At 38.8% G+C, this 21,039-nt stretch overlaps 1 protein-coding gene across 2 annotated transcripts in view; it reads left to right on the top strand.

Annotated features, from left to right (window-relative positions):
- Nucleotides 1-21,039, top strand: part of LOC106947660 (plexin-B1-like) — a 95,430-nt gene that overhangs the window by 43,142 nt on the left and 31,249 nt on the right. For both annotated transcript variants that reach the window (XM_015032810.1, XM_015032811.1), the window contains 8 exons: nt 6,721-7,594; nt 7,718-7,957; nt 11,370-11,552; nt 16,708-16,836; nt 18,646-18,746; nt 18,848-18,980; nt 19,592-19,748; nt 19,900-20,008. In XM_015032810.1, coding sequence (XP_014888296.1) covers nt 6,721-7,594; nt 7,718-7,957; nt 11,370-11,552; nt 16,708-16,836; nt 18,646-18,746; nt 18,848-18,980; nt 19,592-19,748; nt 19,900-20,008 — 1,926 coding nt within the window. The remainder of the gene's footprint in view (nt 1-6,720; nt 7,595-7,717; nt 7,958-11,369; nt 11,553-16,707; nt 16,837-18,645; nt 18,747-18,847; nt 18,981-19,591; nt 19,749-19,899; nt 20,009-21,039) is intronic.

Raw genomic sequence — 21,039 nt, forward strand, 5'->3', positions numbered from 1 at the left:
TGTTTTATGTCAACCACATCCAAGAGCGTTTATCATTGCTTCACATGGCTCTCGATGCAGTTCGCTGGATTCCCAAAGCCTTAGAAATAGTTTCTTGACTGATAAATGTCGGACTGTTTCCTATCTCTTCTACTTTTATTCTGGATTATAGGTTGAGGTGTTGCTTTTTTAATCCTTTCAGCTGTCACGTCTCTAGAGTTGATGATTTTTTCACATCAAGAACTGCTTTTTCAGACCCTGTTCGGAACAGAGGAAATCCCTCATCAGTTCTAATGCGCATGTTTCCTCCATATTTTAGATGGGACTCTCCTTTCCCTTCCCAACCAGAGGTTATTTTTAGCTTGTGGGTCTGTCACCGTGGCGTGACACACCGCATACCACATACAACAGATGAACTATGAGAATTGTTTACAGACAGCATGTGAGAAACTACTCCTCTGCTTTTCTACAGGGTGGTGCTGGTATTCTGCTTCAGAACATAACACTGCTAGATAAAGAAGAAGCATTCATAACATGCAACAGATGGGCACAGTAGAGCTGTGATAGCACAGTTCAGAGCGGTTGTGTTGATGATTGAAGGGCCGTTAAAGAGTTGTCAACATCAGCTGCAATATCCCAGAGCGGACTTCCCATTTTGTCTTTTTTTTATGGACCAGCTGTATTTGTTCCATGCTGCAGTCAGACAGTCTGATGTCATGATTGCTCATTGGTAAGAGGAAGTTCCCATGGCATCAGGGATCGCTGTAAGCTATAAATATGTTGGCCGGTCAAAGAGCAGGTGATGTACGCCTGCCCAGAGTAGCAGAGAGAATTTATCTAAAGCTGTTCCCATGTTCTGCTGCAGAGGTGGGGTTACGATTGAAAGTTGCTGGAGATTTTATATATAAAAAAAATCCTGAGTCTTTTAAAAGAAAGTGTGCTGTTGCTATCAGTGTCTTTGCAACCTTTAAGTGAGGGCACAACAATGTAAGTGGAAGTGGAAGGAGCTATTCAGTGAAGGTGTCAGGAGGCGAAGAGCACCACTGAAGGACCTGAGGGAATTTCCAACGTGTTCTGGTTGTGTTCTACATGTGACAACAATCTTCTGGATTCTACATATGTCTGGACTAAGAGTAGGGTTGCAAAACATGCCTCACTAATATCCCCCATAATTTTTTGTGAGAATGTATTATTGAACCAACCAGAAATTTTTTTGGCCATGATTATGAAATGCTGGCACAAAATCAACATCAACAGACATTCAAAAAAAAGAAAAAGAAAAAAAAAACAGATAGTAGCAGCAATGCCGTATTTTTTAACTGGAGGACAGAGATAACGACTTGAGTTTGAAACTCCGAGTTGCAAAAATAAAATAGTTCCGACTAGACCTGGACATCAAGGCTGGGAGTCCAGTCTTATTACCAGTCTTTATATTATGCAATGAAGATAAAGACCCCTGATTCCCAAATTTGGAATGCACAGTATGATTTTGTCAAAGTGAAGTCTGGATCACAGAGGGCAGTCCAGTTGGTGTCAGATGTTCTGTTAAAATGTTTGCAAAACTTTGTCGATATTCCGGTAATGTTGAAAAAACCCAATTTTACAATTGTGGTGTTTCCATTAAATAAAGAACACACTTAACTGGAATAAGATTGTTCACATGATAACTCATTAAAAAACATACAGCGGCTTCATCCTCCCAGCACTGACTTTTGTCTTTCCTGTCAGTCGGAAAGTCTGGTAGTTTGATCATGTGACGTGTGTGATGCAAAAACATTCCACTGAAATTTTGCAAAATACACAAATTTTGATACAGGTGAAAAACCACCTCATCCTAGCCCAAAACCTTTTATCAAAAAATGTGTTTTTCAAAATTGGTGTCTCCATTAAGCTAAGCTATTTTCATAATTCCAATTTGGACAGTTGTATGGCCAATGGAACCACAGCTAGTTTGTGATTTAATTTGGCAATATTAATGTAAGATATTATTCTGAGCTCCTGATATTCAGGTTAGTGTTTTCAGCTAGACACCCTGTTGTATTTATAGCCCTTTCCAGATTGTAGTTCTGCAATAAACATGCAACCACAAACCCTCCATTACAGATCATTCTATCCTTTCACATCACATACAGAGTGATCCTCCCAGATTACAGACCTGTGTGCTGGGATTACAGAACTAAAGGGGCATGACCTCCAGTAAGCAGAATCATCCGAAGGAATTGAGATAAAATGTGTGGGAACCCTCCACAGATCGAAGCTTTATGTCTGCTCCTAATGCAGCCTGTTCAAATGCATTTGGTGAAGGCAAAGTTGTTGCATACTTTTATCTGCATTGGATTCTGTATAGCAACTTATTTTCCCAGATCAGATGGTCACTTGGAGTCGGATGGACATCCAGTCAGTCCGGTTTGACTCATGGTGATGCAGCTGTCTCATTGCTATGTCTCAGTTTTCCATTATACCTCTACATTTCTACGTGTTTTATCCAGTCCAATGAAGGTGTTGGTGAATTACTTGTTATTTTTAAAGGAAAAATGAAACTGAATATCATCAGTGAAACTGGATATTATACTTTGTAATGTTTTCTTTATTTCAAATGAAATTGTTTGAACATTGTTCATAAAGCAAACATAAACCTGTGACTCAAATCTAACAAGAATTTGTTCAAACTGTTGGGATTAAAAACAGAAATGTCAGGCGTCTGCCTTGATGGCACATAAAACTGGTGTTGTTGTAAACCACTACATTAGTAATAGAGTATTTTGTCAATTATTCTGACTGCTTTGAGTAATCAAAAAACAAATACATTGGTAAATACTACCATAACAGCAGTATTGACATTGGATATACATATCAGCAAAAATGTTCATATCTGTGGACCCCTAATAGTTACTTTTCTGTATCTGAGAAAATTAACCTGTAACAATAGCGACTAATTTTTTAACTTAACTTGGACAAAGCTTACATAAAATTTGAAATTATATTCAACTTAATAATAAAAATAAAAAATCACCAGGCTGGCAAAATCCCTAAAAAATAAAATTTGTATACACTTCAATTTTTAGTTTATGTATTCATCTTCAGTTAATTGAATAGATGAACTCTCTATTTTGCACAGCCATTTATAGCTTTTGTGTTGATGTGAGCAATCAGATCTTTGAAACACAGATGTACATGATCTATGTATGCACCACCTGTCGCTCCACCACCCTTTTGTTGCAACCGGTATGGGAGTGAATTTATTTTCCAGTTCAAGCTACACTTGTGTTAAGCATCAGCTACAGCAAACTGCTGTGTTCCCTCTATTTGCATGAATCCCTGCTGTAGCCATGTACATACACCCGCTGCGCACTTTGCCACTGTTCGTTCCAAACCAGCCGCTAGACAGCAGCCCTACAATAGTCAGTATACGAATGAATGCCTTTTGGGCCCTTGAGAAACTATGAAAACACGGACATGTCTTAGGTTTTTTTTATGTGTATTTAAATCCAGACAGAATGTGAAAAGTGGATACGCCCTTGGAAAAGATACGTTTCGTCCAACTACGCTATGCTAATTGCACTTAGCATTCACCCATAACCCACTGGCTCAAGTGAGAGCACTGTGCAACATAAATAGTCCTTTGACCAGAACATAAAGCAAAGCATAATTTAAAGAAGCTTTAAGGCGGATCATTTGCCTCGAGAAATTTTAATAATCAGGTACTCGCATCATTAGATGAATTGTTACAGCTCTTCATGAAACCTAGGATTGTTTTCTTTGTTTTTTTAATGTGTATTTTATGCATTCAACAGACCTTTCTACTGAGTACAGCCTGAATAACCTCTGATTCACCCACTCATCCAGCAAATTCACAACTCTCCTCCTCAGAAAGTGGGTGTGGATGTTATGTTTTATAATACTTCTTATTGTGCTCATGAATAAGTAAAGAGGAGGCAAGAGATGCACTCATCTGACACATGCAGCTGCTCCTGTAAGGTGCCTGCTTTTGTATGAACAGAGCCCCCCTCTTATCTCTGTCCTGATTGCAGCCATGGGGGGTAGACACTTAGGTGAGACACTACTACAACCCTAATGTCATTGCAATCTATTTGCACCTTGAGCAATTGCTGCACAATAATACAGTTTTCTTAATATCACAGCCTCTCAGGGCCGTAGATTTGCTCTCTCTGTTATTATGCAGAGTGCTGAGGTGTAAGTAATGCTTGCTAGTGCTCATCAAAGTGTCATTCATGTCCACGGTTTGAGGTGCGTTCATTCCACACTTACTTATTGCACTGACCTTTCCCACTGAGGTCAGTGAAGGGTCTGACAATTCTGTTCAATAATTAAGGAGCTTCTCTCTAATGCAGAAGCTCTCTGTGTCCACAAACCACTTTCCTTAGAGGTGTTGAGTGATGGCTGTTGAAACGGGAAATGAGAGCTGATGTTTTGAACGCCTCATGTAAGGGATGCGGTGATTGCTGGGGTCCTGAAAACACTTGATTTTAACAGTGACACTTGGAACGGAGTCAAACAAAACGGCTACTGGAAGCATTGTAGCTTTACCGTGACTATCAAACATACACACGCCCTGGTTTGAATTCCCAGGGTTTTGTGATTAAACAAAATGAGACCATGGAAGATTATTTCAAAGCTGTTCCCTCAAATATCATTGATCCTGTTCAACTCAACTGGAAAAACCAACTAATCCCTTAATTACACACATTTAAGCTAAATGTTTGTTGAAACATTATTTGATTTCAGTCTTTTCTTGATCCATCAGTATGCCGCAGATTGACTCTGCCTTGTAAAAGTTCTCCACATCTACTGGATTAGACATGCAGACTGGCAAAGTGACACAAGAAAGTTAAAAAATGTTCAACTTTTATCACTGACATCTATCTCATCCCATTAAAGGCAACTATTATTGTTATTGACTAGTATTAAAAAAAAAAAAAAAAAAGCTATGGTTGGCACATTTATGCTAATGCGCTAATAGCAGAGCTAATTCTTCTGTTAGCGCTTTAGCATTTTTGCAAACTTTGAAAATATTTAGTGCCCATAAATTCAGTTTTACGAATAAATTCTAAAGCCCTGATTTATTTGACTGTTTTGTAAGCTTTTTGGTTTGGACTTTTGGTTATCTACTGTTAAGAATTAAGTGATTAGATGTTCATCTTCATTCTCTTACTTTGTAGTGGGTGTAGATTGTTTACATAGTAGTTTCCTCTCCTCACCATATACTGTGTTGAAACATGATGGGTATCAGCATAGCTTTAGCATTAGCTTCTACTAAGTAATTTGTTGGTGCAGTGCTTTAGAGTTAGCAGAACTAATATATATTAGTGCTTAATATACACTAGATGAGACTGCTTACCAGTCTCATCTTTATGAATATGTGTCTTTGTTATTTAAGCATTAAATAACAATATATTAAGGATTAAGTTCAGCTGTGATGCTCTTAATCTTCATGGCTCTGCACTTATATGTAGAATAAGACCCAGACAATTTCTCTCTGGAATTGGTTATTACTAAAATATTACAGTGTTCCATTAAAATACTTTAAATGAACAAACTCCTTAAGCTAGCAACATACAGTTATGAGCTGTGAATTTTGAGAATCGGTCATTTTAAGGAATTTTGAATGAGTCAAAATCAGTTTTCAACTAATCAATATTAGTTGCACCAAATTATTTTGTGAATTACTCACACAGGGGCACCAAATCATGTAACAATAAAATATGGAATAACTAATAAGATTATGTATAGTAATATCACAGGTCAGTATGAATAAAGACCAAGGATTATATTGAAGAATTTGGCAACACTTTATTTGAAGGGGGGTGAATAAGACTGTCATGACACTGTCATTAACATGAATAAGTCTTCATGAATATGACTGTTGTCATAAAGCGTCACTCGGTAAATTATGACACTTTTAATACAAAGTTGACATTATTCAAAATGTCTTTGTTATGACAACTTGACATTAACCAAGAAATCATTACTGATATAAATTTGTTATAAAAGTATTACTGATTGCACTTTAAAAATGAGGTAACTTTATGTTATTAAAGGTAAAGTTTAATCAGTAATGATTTCTTGGTTAATGTCAAGTTGTCATAACAAAGACATTTTGAATAATGTCAACTTTGTATTAAAAGTGTCATAATTTACCGAATGACGCTTTATGACAACAGTCATAAATATTCATGAAGGCTTATTCATGTTCATGACATGTTATGTCATGTTTATGACAGTGTCATGACAGTCTTATTCACTCCCTTCAAATAAAGTGTTACCAAGAATTTGAACTAAGGCCAGATTTGCTTTAAGCTAATTAAGATTAGTTTAAGAAGTGTTTGTCCTCCCCAATCCAGCCCATAAAGGCTATAGAAACGGAGAAAGTTCTGGGCATAACCCCAGAGTTTTGCTAAAGTATGATGTCATGTTCTCACGCTGTGATACTCCTACTGGAGCTGAGACTGGGTTAGTGCAGTGCATTCTGGGATTAAGAGTTTTAATGCCAGTCTCTTTATTATTTGTATGTATTAGTCATTCACTGCTTGGTGCCCAACAACTTCACAAGTATGTGCTTATCTATGTCCCAATCCTAGTAAAATGCTTTCTGAAGATTGGTTGCAGAAAATTTAACATATAGGTGTCTAAAACTAAATAAAAGCTTGTATTTGCACTTTTTGAATCTGCTATTGCACATAAAACATCCTCTAAACTTTTTTTTTTATTATTTTCCAACAGATTATTTGCCATGCTACATGGGAGCGCTTTCAACTCTTGCCTGGTTGTCTTCTTCCTACTCTTCACCTCTGTCACTGCCCGTGCTCACTCCTACCCCCGGTTTTCACGCAATGACACAGAGTTCCAGCACCTGGTGCTGCACCCGAACCCCGGAGTGGGGACGGTGTACCTGGGAGCCAAGAATCACCTCTTCCAGCTGGATGGCTCAGACGGGCTCTTGCTGGAGCAAGAGGAGACCAATGGTCCAGTGATCGACAGCAAAGACTGCCTTCCCCCCATCACAGAAAGCAACTGCCCCCATTCTGAAAGCACCGACAACCACAACAAGCTGCTCCTGGTGGACCCAAAGGCATCGGAGCTGATCATCTGCGGCAGCGTCCATCAGGGGACATGCCAAAAGCGAAGCTTGGCGTCCATCAAGGAAGTTCTCTTCTCCACTGATAACCCTGTGGAGACGCAGTATGTCGTGGCTAATGATCCATCAGTGTCAACTGTTGGGTTGGTAGTCACAATTCCTGGCGGGAATAGGACGGTGATGTACGTGGGCCGGGGTTACACCGCCAGCCACCCACCCATCTCCACCCGCCACCTTTCGTCACTGCCCGCGTTTTCCTATGAGGAGACCGCCAAGCTGGCCGTAGCCGGGCGCCTGTCAGAGTACGACCACAACTTCATAACCGCTTTCACACGCCGCTCTTATGTGTACTTCCTGTTCTACCGCCGAGACATCAAATCATCAACAAGGGACTACCAGACTTATGTCGCCAGGGTGTGCCTAGAAGACACCTCCTACTATTCATATGTAGAAATTCCCCTCATCTGCCAATCTCCGTTCTCTCCTTCCACAATCTTTAATGTGCTTCAGGCAGCCCAGGTACTTGACTTAAACCTTATTAGATGAGCTGCTGTACTGTTTCCATCATTGGCATGCTTCATTCCTTAGAAGGTTGCTGTTGTACTGCCTTAAGTGTTTTTCACCACACCTTTGTTGAAACAGGTGGGCAAAGGCGTGGGCCAGCAAGGTGAAGATCTCCTAGGCGTCTTCTCCCCCCGCATTGGCTCAATAAACACACCACTGGATGCCTCGGCGCTTTGCGTCTTCCCTCTGGATGAGGTCGACAGGCACATTGACTCCACACGTGACCTCTGCTACACCCGAGATGGGTTGGTTGAGAATCAAGATGAGGTGGCCTATATAGAGTATGAGGTGAAGTCCAGCTGTGCCAACCTCCCTCCGGTAAGAATGCAAGAGGAAAACGTTTTGGGCGTCAAACAGAAATCCAGATGTTGAAGCTAGAAAGTAAACATTTCAGAGCTGTGGGGTTTTGGAAGCACTGCTTCCCTCAGAGAGGACAGAGAGGTTTCTACTACTACATATTTGATACAGTCATGGTCAGACACTCCTTCATCCCTTCCTTCCCTTCTTTCTTTCTTCTTTCCTTTTTTCTTTTCTCCCTTCATTGTTTTCCTCCTACTTTCTGTCCTTTCCCTTCTTCCTTCCATCCCTGAAACTGTGTACGTCTCCTTCCTTCCTTCCTTCCTCCCTTTCTTTCTTTCTTTCTTTCTTTCTTTCTTTCTTTCTTTCTTTCTTTCTTTCTTTCTTTGTTTCTTTGTTTCTTTCTTTCTTTCTTTCTCTCTTTCTCTCTTTCTCTCTTTCTCTCTTTCTCTCTTCCTCTCTAAAACTTTGCATGTTTCAGTATCTGGGGAAACAATGACTGGTTCTGAATACATCAGGAGGATATTGAAATGGTGAAAGCAGACTAACATTAAAGTAGTACAGTTAAGGACTCTTTTACAGAGTCAGGTTTATGGAAGAAAAGCACACACTTAAACAAGTTTGAAGAATTCTGTCAAACTGATGCCAAAAGCTTTTTAAAGGCTCCAAAACCACACATATGAGGTGCAACCTGCCAAGGGACATTGAACCAAATGTTAACCAGACGGTGTGTGTACTTCAGCCCGAGTGTGCTTTGAGTCTTAAGTGCTAGAAAATTTCTAAAAATAATTCCAGATATATTCTTTCTGTTTATGGTGCCCTGCAAAAACAATGTTACAAACAAATCATTAAAAGTCCAAAGTTATGCCAACCATGATCAATGTATGCAAGATCTCATATGCCTGCATTATTAGCAGACATACAGGTTTTACATTAGAAGCATTACGGCTGTATATCATGAGCATTATGGCTGAACCTTAACTGTATCGACTCCGTTGTCTTAAGTGTTTGGCGTAAGGTTAAACAAATGGATCGCAGAGCAAAGCAACGAGGAGCGACTGCACGATTAGGACGAGTGGATGGAAGACCGGTAATGATGCCCCAGTTTCACCCAGCTGCAGCTGTGCAGAAAAGACCCTTCCTTCGGTCCCATCAGCCCTCACAACCATTTAATGGGATCATTAGAGATAAATAAAGAAAACCAAAGTGGAATCATGCGTTCTGCTGCCTTGATAAGCTCTGACAAACAAAGATGGAAGGACAGAGATGGAAACTTAAACATGGGGAACGGACAAACTGTAGCACAAGAAGCTGATGGGAGGGAAAATAGAGCACTGACAGGACGATGAAAGGGAGGGAATCATGAACATACTCTTCTTCTCTAACAATGATAAGCCTACTTATTTTATATAAACAAAGCATAAAAGCTAAAATAAGTGCTCACTCTCTTCCTTTTTTGCTTCTTTGTCAATTATTTGAAGTTGTGGCTTTTGCTTCCGAGCTGGATAATAATTGTTACTTTACATAACGAGGCGTTTCCTAACCACTGCGCTTTAATCTGTGGTATGATCCTGTTATAATGAATTAAGAGAATACAGAGGCTCTGCTGTATTATTAGGGAAATAGCCTTTGATTTTCTAAAGGGTTGCAAACAGTTTTGTGGACAGTTCATTATTCTGACACAGAAAAATCAAACTTTTAATTTGGTCAAAGGTGAGGGGTTCATCTTATAAAAAATGAAGATAAACCATTTTAAGTTGACATGTTATCTATTTAAGTCCAAAGTTATTTTATCATGCCAAGTAGTTGATTTGAGTGTTGACAGGAAAACAAAAAACAAATTTCTGGTCTACTATTACCAATATAAACGTGGAGTTTGCTAAACCTGCCTGGGATTTTTGCTGGAACAATGCACTTAGCTCAAATGAGGCTCTTGCATATATTGCCTTGCATTCTGGGATATAAAAACACTTTGCGTGAGAGTAAACATGGGGAAAAGAAGACGATTTTGTGGAACATCAAGTCCTGTTTCTGTCTTGTTTTGATGCACAATCATTTTGAATAGTACATGTAGACTTGGATTAGTGGTGTGGAATCCAGTGTCCTACTCTATCATATAATCAGGTATGCTACTTTTTGGTGAAATCACCATTGTGTTTTATTGTTTATGTTTCATAGAAATAATAATGGATAATACTAATATAATACTAATAATAATACTGATTATATGGGAATGAAATTCCAATACTATTATTATTAACAGAATTGATCCAAAAATATGTCTGGTGTTAGTCTGAGAATCCTTTCTACTACTTATGTATTTCCACAGTGTTGATTGACATTCTTTTTTGTTTATCTACATGGGGACTAGTGTTGAGTATAAATAAATACTAAACGCTACATTTATAGCTCTAGCTAGTTTGCGATGTTTATCCCCAGAAGGGCCTTCAGCAACATCGAGCAATTTAAAAGACAACAAAAGAACATAGCAAAATATAATGTCATACATAACATAAATCCTAGCATTAATTTAAAATGGACCACAATGAAAAAGGAGCCATGACGGAGCCATCGTGAGCTGACTGTCAACCATGACTGGAAGCCTGTTCTTCTTTAAGAAACTCCTTCAGTCTTAATCTAAAAAAGTTCCCGTCTGGAATCGGCTTCCAAGTCCTCAGGTTATGAATTCCACATAGTGATGAGTCGCACAGACAAAGCTGTTTGACCAAAAGAGGTTTTGTGAAAAGCTACCTTGAAGATGAAGTTGTTTCTGGATGCACCACAAGCTCCTAAGTCTTCAGATCTAAGAGGAACCCCAATGACACTGATCACCTGAGGATGAATGATACATTACAATATTTTACAGTGCTGTCGATGTTCATCATATTCAGTTTTCTCAGACTGAGAAATGTTACTTTTTTGTCATATTTGAGTGACGGGTGCATTGACTCTGTGTTGTGTATATGTTCATATTCCATTGAATTTACAAATGGAATTTTTGCTTTGACATATTACCTTCCTAAAATAATGGACTAAGGAAGTGTTTGCCAATTGTTACTTTTTATTTGGTCAGTATCACTTTTGACCAAAAAAGAGAAGGGGTTGTTTAGTTATTTTTTTTCTTTTCCAAAAGGTAATGTGTCATTTTTGACACATTAACTATTCCAGTTACTGTGTCAACAGTAAACCTAGCTTTATCCATCTTTACTGTCACGGTTACTGTGGATAAAAAACCCTATTTAAATAAACAATGCTTAGCCTGGTGGCCTGCCAGGCGTATGATACACTGGGGGAAACCTGACGTAGATTTACTCAAATTTATGGTTGGAATTTTCCATGTTTTCAGGTTGACTTCCAAGAAATCTGTCTTTTAATTGAATTGGTTGTTGATGCAGCAACTGACCAAAACTTTTTACCCTTTCACACGTTGTAGAACACTCTGATTGCGTACCCGTGCGGTTCTGACCACACCCCCAGCCCCATGGCGAGCAAAGTGCCCCTGGAAGCTAAAGCTGTGTGGCAAACGTCAGCGGCCCGTCTCACCGCCGTGGCAGTCAGCGTGAGGGAGGGACACAGCATCGCCTTTCTGGGAGACGCCAAAGGCAATCTTCACAAGGTAGTTATACACACACACACACACACACACACACACACACACGTTTGCCTGGCTATCTTTGTGGGGACTTTCCATTGACTTCCATTCATTTCTACAGCCTAAACCTTACCTTTACCCGTTTCCTAACCCTAACCATCACATACCTAACCCTAACCCTATCCAAAACTCAATTCATACCTTAGCACTAAATCTGACCCCTGACCCAAAAACGGGGTTTCCCCTCGTGGGGACCAGGCTCCGGTCCCCACGAGGAGCAATTGGTCCCCACAACGTAGTATATGTCAGGAAAATCGTCCCCACAGGGTATTACAAACAAACACACACACACGTGCACCTGGACGACAGCAGGGAGACGTTCCTGACTCATCACCATTAACATGGAAATATTTAATCCATCAAGCAGCTTCCCGTTAAGGGAGTGTTCTAACCTTCCACTTGCTGGAGTCTTCCATAAGTTGGTGCTCAGCTAATGCTGTTCATACAACCCTTCCCTCATGACGCTGTCTGCCTGTCTATGTATCATGTTCCAGCAGAATGAGCGCACCTTAACTCTACTTCAAGTATTTGAATCCAAGCTTCCTGGAGTCTTTTATGCCGTTTTAGCAGTTTAACCCAAAAAGATTTAAAACTATTTTCATTCAACCAAGATAATACAACGATTTAAAGGAGCACTATTATCTAAAATCAAATTTTTAAAAAAAATTTACATCATGTTAGTTATTCCCTCATCAAAAAAATATATATATACCTGGTGTGTTTCTTTGTTTCTTTCATTCCTGTTTGAGAATTTCTTTAATCTTCCTACCAACCATTCAGCTGTGCAAAATGCCTGGGTGGACCTAACCCTGTCTTACAGATGCTGCTATTCCTCAGAGCTGATGTTTCCAAGCTTCCACCTCACAGAGCAGCACTTCTTCACTCAGCTCCTTCAAACTACCCAGCAGCAATTAGCAAACACCTGGGGCCTCATGTAACTTTCTTCACACTAAAACCTGGCATGTGGACAAAATTAGAAAATTGCAGCGCACAAAAAAATTCGGATGCATAAAGCTGTAGATACACACATACCTGCACACCTTTCCTTTTCCTGTTGTCCATCAGAGCCAAAGTGCTTCCCAATTTCACAGCACACCTTTGCGCAGCTACTTGTATATGTGTGATTGTTTACACACCTTGATCACTGTAAAAATAATCAAACCTGTTTGGAGTTAATCTACTGATCCAACCCTGTTTTCTTTTACAGTGACGATGAAATTATCCCATAGATGCATTTCATGCGCTTCGGCGCACAGACCAATTTTTGAGACAAAAACTGAGGAAAAGTACTATTTACATTCGAGTGAAGTTTTCACATCCTTTTATTTTTATTTTCTTTATTTCCTGTGCGTGTTAACTTATTGTCTGGGGATAAATGTGGTTCAATTTTATTGTTTACGTTTAAACAATAAAATATTGAAATCATGAAAAATGATCAGATTTGACTCTCCTTGGGTTAAATAGCATTGGATGTAGCCAGGTTTCAGTGCATTTAGGTGAGTTTTGACACATTGTAATTTTTTACTGCCCACAGGAAAAAGTTCATGTGGCTGCCACACATTTTCACGGCAGGTGAAACGTTTGCATATATTTGCCCAAACTTTCACGTCACGTTCATTTTTATACATGTTGATTTGTGCGTAAAATATGGCGGCGCACATTTTTTGTGCTTTAAACATGAGGCCCCTGGTGTTTTCTGGTGGAACTGTGCATCTGCTGACATCATTAAAGGAGCTACTTCTCAGTGAAATTCTAGTGAAAACGTGACGGGGTTAGCAGAGGAGCCATGTTATGACATGTTGTGAGTTTTTATAGACAGAGGCCCAAATTCAAGGCGTTAAATTACAAGTTAAAATTTAATTCAAGTCATATTTGATATGTAGCATTTTTTTTAGTAATTGAAGGTAACATAGTTACTTGATATTGCTATAAAAGAAGATGTGATTGTTTAGAATCTGACAGCTGCTGAGCAGAAGGATCTGGGATTACGCTCCTTTGTGCACTTTGGATGCAGCAGTCTGTCACTGAATGAGTATATATATATATTTTTTAATCTTTCAAAATCTTGTTTTTCAAATAAACCCCTATTCCAGATACTGCACCTTTTTTATTGCTGTTTTAAACTATTTAGGAATGATGAGCAGCCCCCCCTTTTCGGCCAGTGCATGCTGTCATCATTAGACGCACATCAACAAAATATATAACATATTTTATATAACAATAAGTGTTCCTTTTGCTTTTCATAAACATCTCAGAAGAACTATTCAAAGCACTACAAGCTTTAAACAGTCAGAAAATGTTGAACAGTTTTGAAATCTTGACTAGTTAAAAGCCTGAAACTGGGAGCCAGTTCATATCTAATCACCACAGTCTGATTCACAGCATTCCAGCAAGCACAGAATAACATACCCCTATGATTCCATACCTCAGACATGCACTTTGTGTTCTCAGCCTGTGATTGTGATTGTTGGAGACTAAGTGTATTATTTGACTGTAGAATTTGAAGTGGCATGAGTAGATCTGAACAATTTGTGGGCTTTTTTCTTTACTTTTCTCTCTGTATGTCAGTGTTTTCCCATCTAGTTTTCAATAAACTGACATAACTTTTTAACATCTAAAGAGCCCTATGTTTGCAGGTCAGAAGTAAGAGCAGATATCAGAGAGAGATATGTTCTTTCTGTTGTAATGTGTGTGTGGGATGCGGGGGGAAAGAAGGGAAATGTAGAACTAGACTTTTTAATTAGCAGATCAAACCAGAGCTCTGTAACCCATTGTAGCCCATTGTAGCAAGCTTTTATAACTAGATTATAGTATCACACAAAGTCAAATCCCTCTTTGTCAAGATACACATCTTTATTCATGCGTGTGTGTAGGATATGTGTACGTTTTTCATGTAGAGACCCAAAAGAAACATTAAACCAGCAAGGAGATAATATTTTTGAAATGGAGGCGTTTTCCAGGTCCTAGCTTTTGTTTCAACTGTCTTGAGCTCCACTAGGTTGGTATATTGATATGGCATGACAGAAGTTTTTGCCAAAACATATTTGGTAAAATTATAATTATGTTGTGACAGATTATGTTTTCACAGACATATCGTCTGTGAAATATTGAGCTCTTCTGCCTTCTCCTAGTACTAACTGCAGAAATACAGCACTTGTTCAGAAACAACCAATCAGAGCCAAGAGGAGGGTCTTAGTGCTGTCAGTCACTCTTGTGGTCATCTCCCCCACCCCCTGCTTGCTCTTTGCTAAGCTACAGCTGGTTCACCACAATACAGCCTGTTACCAATGCTAATGCTAGTTAACACTACCATTAATGATGGTGGATAAACGGTTTTCCTGTAACGGTGAATTGTTTTTCTGACTTAAGCACATTGAGCAACATATGGGAGTATGATTGACAGCGCTAAGACCCTCCTCCTTTCTCTGATTGGTTGTTTCTGCCTGGGAGCTGTGCATTTTTGTAGTCCACAATAATAGCACTGGGAGGAGGTGAAGGTGTGCAGTATCAGAAAAAAAAAATCTTCAGACATCAATCAGCTTTATATTTTGCCACCAAGAACACAAACCTTTTTCAAAATGGCTTCCTGAAAGCCTTCCAACGTTTTTGCTTGGATGTTGGACGCTTTTCTCCTTTTTCAGCCAGCTTTCTACACCCTCTTCAGTAATCATGATTTATTTATGTATTAAATGTGTTTGACTGTAACAGTAAAGTTGCACAGATACTTTCCTATTTATATTCTTACATACATCTATTAAAAATGCGAACAGTTTAAAAAAAAAGATTGTATTATTTCACCTCATTTCACCACTAACACAAATTGCAGTTTATGGAGTGGAAGCGCATCACTTCCTGGACCCGTGCTTCCCTCTTCAACCCGACTTTGTTTGCACTTGCTGTTCAGACAGAGAAACCACCTTTCAAAAGCAATCAATGCTATTATGAAATTTAAAATCCAACCACACTGCAGTGTTGGATCTCCATGGAAGCTTAAAATATCTCTGCTGCTCTCATATTACCGTCTGCTTCCATCTGATGGACAATTAAAAGCTTACCTTCAGTCCTTGATCAAGCTGTAATCAAGTTTGATTGTAATTTACATTTGTAATGTCAGTAATTCCCATTAGACATGATTACAACAACCAACTGTTTGTATTGTTTGTTTTTCATTGCACTGCAGTTACAGCTGAAAGTCTTTGAGGTTGTATCTACCAGTTTTTCATATCAAAAGTTTAGACTTTTTCTGATTCTTATACTTAGCTCCCAACTTTGACTAGGCCATTACAGGCCATGGAGTTACTAATATAATTGTAATTGTTTAGGACAACTGTAAAAAAAAAAAAAAATTATATATATATATAACATTTATTTTCCCTCTGTTTCACATTTTTTAGCTGCTTTTTGTCACATAAAATACATTTAATTTTACATTTGAAGTTCTAAAGTTAAAAGTTTTAGAACATCCACAGCTCAATACAGGAGAAATAATGATTCATTTTTTTTTCTTTTTATTAAATTACATTTATCATAGAAATACTCTGCAGCCTCAGTGGATATTAAGAGATTCTGAAAAAATGCTCAACATTCACATCTGCATGAGACTATTGAGACCGATATAATAAAATCTAAATATAACATAGGAAACAGTTGTTATCCTAGGCTGCTGATCTTTGCGTACAACTTCCCTTTCCATTATGTGCTGAGTGCATCCTCCTAATGGGACAACCGATTCTCTTTTCTGTCCGCGGTGATCTTTTTAAGATGAGGTAACATGAGCGTTTGAAGGCCTGGGTTTCACTGCAGCCAGAGGTAATCTTCCTGTGCTTCATATTAGATTTGTATGTGATAATCAGATCTATGCCCACTTCTGCTGCGATCCTGTGCAAGTGTGATTTGATTTGGTGTTTGAGCTGTAAACCAGAGAGGTTAGTTATTTTTTTAGTTTTTTTTGTTGTTGTTTTTTTTTCAAATATTTCGTTTTAGTGATGCAGTATTGTAGAATTATAGACTGTTCCTACTTCAAAATGTTTTTCAATCCAATTACAGAAATTTAAATTCATAAGAGGGACACTTCCTGCTTTAAAGTATAAAGTGTTATTTTTTGTGTGTTCCTGTTCAGGTTTATCTTGGCAGAGACGGGACAGTGGAGGTGTATGCAAACTCAACGATACAACCCAACTCCCCCATCAACAGCGATCTGTTACTTGATGATCGCGGCTCACATATCTACATTATGACCAAAACCACAGTAAGTGTGTTGAAGTCAAGCTTCACCTTTTTATTTAAAGGAACAGAACTATGTAAAACTAACTTTTTTGAGCTTTACGTCATGTTATAATATTATTGCCTCATCAAATACATACCTTGATCCTTTAATGCATGTTTGAAAAATCCTTTCAAACTTCCCGTGACAACCATACAGTTGTGCAAAACGCCTGGTTGGACCTCCTCCTCGGAGCTGCAGCTTCCAAGCTTTGAAGTTTTTAATCTCACATTGCTCCTTCCACCACGACTCCTTTACTCAGTTCCTTCAGACTAGCCAGCAGTAATTAGCAAACACCTGGTGGAACTGCAGATCTGCTGAGCTCTTTATAGGAGCTACTCGTCAGTGTAACACTGGTAAAAATGTTGTTAAAGGGTTAATAGAGGAGCAATGTGGTGATGACTTCCTGGAGGCGGCACTTCAGAAAGAGCAGGATTTCTTAAAGTGACAGGGGCCCAAATTCAAAGTGATAAATTACAAAGTCAGATTTCTTTTAAAAAGGTAACACAGCTGCTTGATTGTGCTACAAAATGGCACTATGGCCCTGAAAAATACACAGTGCTCCCCCTTTAAAGTATCCATGAGTTGTATAAACAGATTTGGCCATTTCCACTATTTCAGTCACTTACCCAGATGTCTTCATAAATAAGAATGAATATGGTTTCTCATTCATCAATTTATGGTTTGTCAGAGTTTTTCATGCATGCTTCCTCAAGCTGTGTCACCCTGAAGACAAACTACAGGCAAGGGTGAAAACAGAGAAGCCAGCTGGCAGCTGGGGTCAGAGGTCACTAACCCCAGTGTGATTGGCACAGCAGTCAGCAGGAGGTGTGAGGTCACACCTAACAATAGTATTGATCTGCAAAGAAGCCTGCATTGTCTTGGCACGTTCCCTACAGAGCATGTGTGGGATGCTGTAGATTCTGGTAAATGATGATTAGGAAAGTCTACACTCTGAACAGTTTGTGTCAAAAATAAATCAAAATGTCTCAGTGAGAGCTGTTCTGGGATTCAGAAATGTTGCAACACACTGTCATGTGTGAATGAAATAAAACTGCTGCGACTTTTCTCTGAATACAGAATTCATGATTGAATTATTTGTGAAACTTTACATCGTCTTGAAACAAAATAAAAGTATTTTGCGTTGGTTTTGTCTCAGATCTAGAAATTTCAATAGGTATTGCAAATAATTATTCTTTTACTTAGCAGTGGAAATAAAATGCAATAATTGGCTAATGACTTTCTCTAAATTGAATGCATTAAAAACTCAAAGGATCTTGGAGATCAAGTAGATATGTACAGTGCTATGTATTACACTGCTTTGATATATGTATAACGATATACATGGCAGGAGTGTGTAATAGAAGTACTATTAAATAACTTTATACCTGTTGTATGCTTTTTGTGTATGGTAGCTATGCTGGATACTGAAACTGAGGCTCTTCAGGTTCCTCAGACATGTTCTTGATTTAAGGATTAACATACTAATCCTGGAAAATGCATACAGCAGAGCACAGATCATGGAAAAAAATAATAGTAATAACCCTCATTCAAATTCAGTCTTTCAAATGCTGCTGACTATTTTTAAATAGTTCTTTAAATGAAATTATTTGCTTTTTATTCGTTATTGTCAGCATCAATAGTGTGTGATGTCAGCATTTCATTTGCCTTGAGATGACACTTGTTCTGAAAATCTTGAGTTGAAATATTGAATCATTTGACAGTGTTACATTGTTTTGCTCTTCATTTATCTGTCTAAAGCCTACCTTTTGCTTGTTTGTCTGTTATTTTCAGGTAGAAAAGCGTCCAGTCGCAGAGTGCGGGGATCACTTGGACTGTCAGTCATGTCTGTCTGCCAGAGACCCGTACTGCGGCTGGTGTGTCCTTGAGGGACAGTGAGTGTTCTGAGCTTCAGCTTGCATCTCCAGTTCTCCCCGTTTTCTTCACGTATGACCCTCTTATGTCTAACTATCTATGCTATGCTGCGGTGCTTCAGGTGTGGCCAGCGGTGGGAGTGCCAGCGAGGCTCTCTGCAGGGCCAGTGGTTGTGGAGTTTCAACCAGACGCAGCAGTGCCTGGGCATACAGCGCCTCAGCCTCTACAACATCAGCCTTGGAGAAAAAGCAGATGTAATACAGACAACATGACTGATGAAATACAAGAGCAATGCACTGAAATGTTTTGTTCACTACCACATTACAAGAATAAAATCTTTTGACAGCACTGTTGAAAATAATATGACAAAGTCATAATATCATCCAAATAAAGACATAATATTAGGAGCATGAAGTAGCAATTTTATAAAAACTCCAACACGAAAAACAACAAATTAAAATGTTGGAGCAGCTTCAGAAGTTACATATTGGTATCGGTCTTACAAATAAGGAAATGCTTCAAAACTGAACACATCAGGATCCAATTATTGTCAGTAGCAGGACATGAAACGATCCGTCAGTCCAAATGACTTCTTGTAATGCCTGGCAGTAATACAGAAGGGATGATTGACATAAAAGCTGATTTTCAAAACTATTTTCTGTCATTTGTAATTTTTTTTAGTGAAGAAACCAAGAAAAAAAAAATCATTTGAAATTGGGTGTGAAAAAAATCAGAAATGTTTCTTTTTTTGTTAACAGCCAGCTCTAATAGTGTTAATAATTAAACTCCACAATGAACCACACTACAGTCATGGAGTCTCTCTGGTGTCTTCTCTTTCCTCCATGTAATATTTGTTTCCCTTCAGATCGCCTTGTCAGTGGAGGGTCTGCCGGGTCTCCAACAGGATGAGGCCTACTCCTGCTTCTTCCAGGACACGGAGAGTCCAGCTTTGCTCACCACTACCGGTGTCATCTGCTCCACCCCGGACGCCACCAACCTGACCCCCATCGGTCTGGGAGATGGTTCGTTTTATGCTCCAAGTTTATACGGAGGCCAAAAAGATTCCTTAAAATGCCTCAAACTTCATTGGTCAACACTATTGAGAACATTAAATTAAGGATTGCAGTGAATGCTTTGAATATTGATTGATTGATCTCTTTTATTCCATTGCAGAGTTTGTGACGGTGACCTTGGCTCTGCGTTTCATTAACGTGACGGTAGCTGAGACAGAATTCACCTTCTACAACTGCAGTCTGGTGCAGGAGCTTTCTGGGCGCAGGCCGTGAGTATACGTCTTCTAAACGTCACAAACTTATAAATCCTTTTTCACATCAGTGAACATGCCACACCTAAGTGCTGACAGGTCGTCCCTTACAACAAGACTCAAGACATTACTGCTACTATTTTTAATATCTTTAAGGTGTTGAAAATGAATTAAAATAGAATTTAGGAGAAAACTATCTTCTTCAACGTGTTGAGATTCGCCTGTGATTCTTTTGGCAAAAGGGAGTGAAGCTTTCAGCAGATAACAGGAGTGTTGACATGAGGGCAGCGAAGTTGCTCCTTGGTATCATTATAAGCTTTCAGCCTAAATCTGTCAGAATTTAGATACAAATCTACATTCTCAAGGGGAACACACACACACAGATGACGGTTTGTTAGTGAAACTAACCCTGCTATTCAGATGGCCATGTTGTCCGCTTGTTTCTGTTTCAAAGAGTTAAAAAGGTTTAGTTTTGCCACAGCGCCTCACACAATGTGACAGGTTCTGCTTCTAAAATAAAAAATTGGCATTAGCATCACTATCTGCCTTTATTTTGTTGTTTCTTTTACGTATTATCACTTTGATAAGTGAAACTGATTATGACTTCTATCGTATTGTTCCAAAGTTTCACATTCGTGCATTTTCTAAATATTTTGAAGGCGGTACTTGTATTCCCCTTGTCGTGTAAAAGAAATTGAAGTCAGACAAAATCTATTTTCAGGTCAAATCTTTACAAAAACTATTGGATATCTGAAAAGGAAATCAGATTGGTACAAACCAATCTGATTGGTGTAAACTCTAACCAATATTTTTTTCATATTAACCAGCAGCAATTAGCAAACACCTGTTGCAACAGCTGAGCTCATTATAGGAGCTACTTCTCAGTGAAACGCTGGTAAAAATGTCAATAGGTTAATGGAGCAGCGATGTGATGACTTCCTGAAAGTGGACATTCAGAGTGAGAGTTTTTCAAGAGACAGGGGCCCAATTTCAAGGTGCAAATTAATAAGTCAAATTTCTTTAGATCATATTTAATATATATAACATTT

The sequence above is a fragment of the Poecilia latipinna genome, unplaced genomic scaffold, assembly GCF_001443285.1.
Source record: "Poecilia latipinna isolate Pla-1442-1.1 unplaced genomic scaffold, P_latipinna-1.0 Scaffold251, whole genome shotgun sequence".
Lineage (NCBI taxonomy): Eukaryota > Metazoa > Chordata > Actinopteri > Cyprinodontiformes > Poeciliidae > Poecilia > Poecilia latipinna.